General features: G+C 33.5%; 1 protein-coding gene across 1 annotated transcript; it reads right to left on the reverse strand.

Moving 5' to 3' along the window:
- Positions 1-1429: 1429 nt before the first annotated feature.
- Positions 1430-2133, reverse strand: LOC100818721 (uncharacterized). The gene is made up of 2 exons (XM_003535817.5): positions 2011-2133; positions 1430-1910 (listed from the first exon to the last, which is right to left on the reverse strand). The coding sequence occupies exons 1-2, from the start codon at positions 2066-2068 to the stop codon at positions 1603-1605; spliced, it is 366 nt and encodes a 121-aa protein (XP_003535865.1). The 5' UTR covers positions 2069-2133; the 3' UTR covers positions 1430-1602.
- Positions 2134-3853: the final 1720 nt, after the last annotated feature.

Here is a 3853-nt window from a genome sequence, read left to right on the forward strand (position 1 = left end):
AATCTTCATAGGAGAGAGAAAAGGACAATTCAAGATATTTTAATAAAAAAATAATTAATTCGTAAGAGAGATGAAATGAAATGTTATAAGGGACAACAAAATTTGTTAACTATGTCTTATAATAAGGACGAAGGTAATATTATTTTTTTATGTTAAAACTCTTTTGTTAAGAAATAAAAATAATGTAATATGGTGTCATTAACAATAGTTATTCATTGATATTTTAATTATTTAATTGCTTGAAGTCTATTAAGACAAAAATAATTTAATTCAATAGGTTCATTCTTTCAAATTTTAAATAAAGCTATAAAAAAAATGTATTTTTCATTCTTTTAAATTTTAAAGTTCTATCATTTGAATATGTATCCACTAACTTAATCTAAATACAAAAAATAGTTGGATAAATAATCACTTTAGTACCTGAAAGAGTGTAATTGACTGTTATTTTAGTCCTTGAAATTGTAAAAATTTCAAAATCATCCCTAAAAGTGTAAAATGTTTCTCACTTTAGTCCTCCATTATTTGAGATATGTTAAACATAATGTGTGTGCTTTAATGGCACTTTATTCCTCTTCCTTGCGACAACAACTTCCACCACTACCACCCCCACAACCTTGAGCTCCCTGAACTGCTGCCACTTTGCTACCTTTTTCATTTTTTTGGATTTCTTTTTTAGATCTGGGATTCGTTGCCACTTTTCTACCTCTTTCATTTTTCTGGATTTTTTTTAGATGATATTTGTTGCCTTTCCTTTCATGCATGTGGCTTCTCTTTTTTTGGATCTGAAATCCGCTTCACCTCTTCTCTCTTTCTCCTTTTTCTGTGTTTTTCTGGGTGTGCTATTTTTTTTGGGGGGGAGGGGGGGGGGTTATTTGTTTGTGTTTCTGTTTTTGGTAAAAAAAAGAGGGAATGATGGTTGCAACAGTTTGAGAGAGAGAGAGGAAAACAAGACGAGCTTAGCAACAACAAGATTTTGGAGTTTCACAATGGCACATAGATTTTTGCCATACCAGACTGTTCTCTTCATTGTAACTTTTGGTCTAGGAGGAGAACGATTTATTTCTGCAATCATGTGTGTCAAAATAAACACCTTGGGTGGCCTTGAATATCAGCCCAAGAACACTAAGCTTAACAGCTAAAACCTGTCTTTGTGACTGACCTGGATAAACTCAGATTAAGAATAAAGAGTTGAACCAACGGAGCACTTAAATGCAACTAGCCATGTCGACCTTTTCTACAATTAAACACACACACACACACACAGGAAATACTCTTGTTTGACATTCACATTTCATTGGATAATTTTATTACTAAATTACTTCTTAAACTTTCAATTTTTTTGCTAAACTACAATAACTTCCAACTACTTTGGACAATTCTTCTGTCTTTTTTTATTATTTATTTATAAAAATAATAATGTTCTTTCATATTGCAGAAAATACTCGTTTATTTTCAAGAATGGGATGCATAAGGTCAATCTTTCCCTAACAAGGTTTCTAATGCCCATAGTATACCCATAAAATCCATAGAATGCTAAAATTGACGGTTATTATCATTTCTATTATTGTTTTTCTATGAAACATTTCAGAAAATATATCCCTATTAACAACTTATACTAGAGCTTGTAGGCAATAAGAGGAAAGGAGGATCCCAAGCATAGGAGAAGCGAACAGTAGCAAAACTATTCAAAGGATTGCCATTGATAAGGAGGCAGCTGTCACCTTCTATGGAAAGAATTGATGGGCTAACACTCTCTGAAGTCTTAAACCCTTTGCAAGACAACCTTATCTGGCTTTGTGTACAAGTGCAGTTGTTGATCACAACTACGTTCCACTCAGGTTGGCCTTGTATTACTCTCCCACTTCTTGTAGTGCCAATATTGATGTTGTTTATGGAACACTCACAAGACCCTGATAATGAATTGGATGTATCAAATACGTGAAGAAAGAGGGAGAATCATGGTGAAACCAAAAACGTAAAAGATTTGTTAAAGAAAGAGAATATATATACCTTTGACTATAAGGGTAAGGAAGAGGATGGGAAAAAGGTACTTGAAGGTTGCTGCCATTGTATCCTAGCCAAAGAAGAGCCGTGATAAGTAGCTCTTTGTTGTTCTTTTATACAGAAATTTTGACTTGGCACCTCTTGTAATTGATAAGATTATTCAATGCACATGAAAAAATGTGAAAGTTTTAGTCAAACTAACAGTTTTGAATTAGTAAATGTATGTATCTCAGATTATTAATATTTAATGCGAATTGCTCTTCTTGTAAAACTGTCTTTATGTTATGTATATATCTCAGATTATTAATTTTTAAACCTTTTATGAAAATTAAGTACGTATAAATGCAATTAATGTTATGTATATTTGCATTTAATAAAAGGAAAATGTTAACCGTTGCCCCTATGCATTGGCTAAGACACTAAAAGGAGAAGAGATTTCATTGGGATGTTTAATATTGCATTGTCCATAATTTTTTTTTGTGTTCTCCTATGATTTTTCCAAAAAATACTTAGAGGATGTTTGTTTCACAGACCATCTAGTTATTCCTGAGAATCCAGGACCATAAAAAATTATCCCACGTTCATTATGAGGTTATAAAAGATTGGATACTAGGTATATTTTATTCCTGGGGAATACATAAACTCACATTCTATCAATATTTAGTCCTGACAAAGGAAGTGGGGAAAAATTATTTCCATGAAACACAAATATCTCTTAATGAGTAAAAATCCATATACCCTCATACTAACGACTACCCTCACTACACTCTCATTATTTCTTCATGATACATGCTTAACTTTTTTTTTCAGTCATGTAAATTTAATTCTTGCCTAATTAATGTCACTACTAAAAGCAAGGTTTTTCATGACGGCCAATCAAGGACGGGTACTTAAAAATCATCTTAAATAAAGTCACAGTGACATTTTTGTAATTAAGTGGTATCGTTAACGGCAGTTTTCAAAAAAACCGGCATTAACAATAGTTGGTTTATGGTAGTTTTCAAGAAATTGACTTAGATTCAAGTTGGTCAACGACGGTTTTACAGAGAAACTGTCATCATTTTAACGAAGTAAAATTTTAAAGGGGTTTAGTTTTCCTCTGTGCTCTCACGCCCAACCTTTGCTCCCCGGCCTCAAACATCTTATTATCGCGCAAAAGGCTGTCTTCGTTGAGTGTTGCGTCATCGTGATTTCTTCGTTGTGCCATCGTGCCACGCGACAATGATCTCCATCTTTTATCATTGTCAATGAACGAGCAGTGAACAGTCAATCTCGCTTTCGCCTCTGCCACCCCGCAACCGTATGAACCCAAGTTTTTCGCCAAGTAAAATGCTTTCGTTTTACCAATTACATTTCTAGTTGGGAAATATACCATCCTGCATTGTAGGTTCTTGTGTTTATTGTTGAATGATATTTTTTTTGTCTTTGAAGTATGAACGGACACGTCTCATGTTCCTATTCATTATGCCCACTCTGCCAGTTCTAGACATGTAACAACTAATAAGAAACAGAAGAACTTTAAAATTCGAATACCGATAACGTTACACAACTCATCGGTATTTTCTCATATTTTGAGCAAGGGAAAACTATCACAACAAGAGTAGAACAAGGAAACTGATAACGAAAAATGCTAATATCAATGTCCCCTTATTATAACATTAGTGTTACATAAGCCCCTGCACTTGCAGCTATGCCAAAAAAAGTAGTTTCCATTTGATTAGAAGTGAAGTTGCTCCTGTTGTTGCTAACCTTAATAGTCAATAGTACATGGATTTTCTAGAGCTTTGTCTCTCGGGTGATCACTTGATATGGGAAAAAAAGCCACCATCTATTATAAGTTATACATTCC

This window comes from Glycine max, chromosome 10, assembly GCF_000004515.6.
Source record: "Glycine max cultivar Williams 82 chromosome 10, Glycine_max_v4.0, whole genome shotgun sequence".
Taxonomy (NCBI): Eukaryota; Viridiplantae; Streptophyta; class Magnoliopsida; order Fabales; family Fabaceae; genus Glycine; species Glycine max.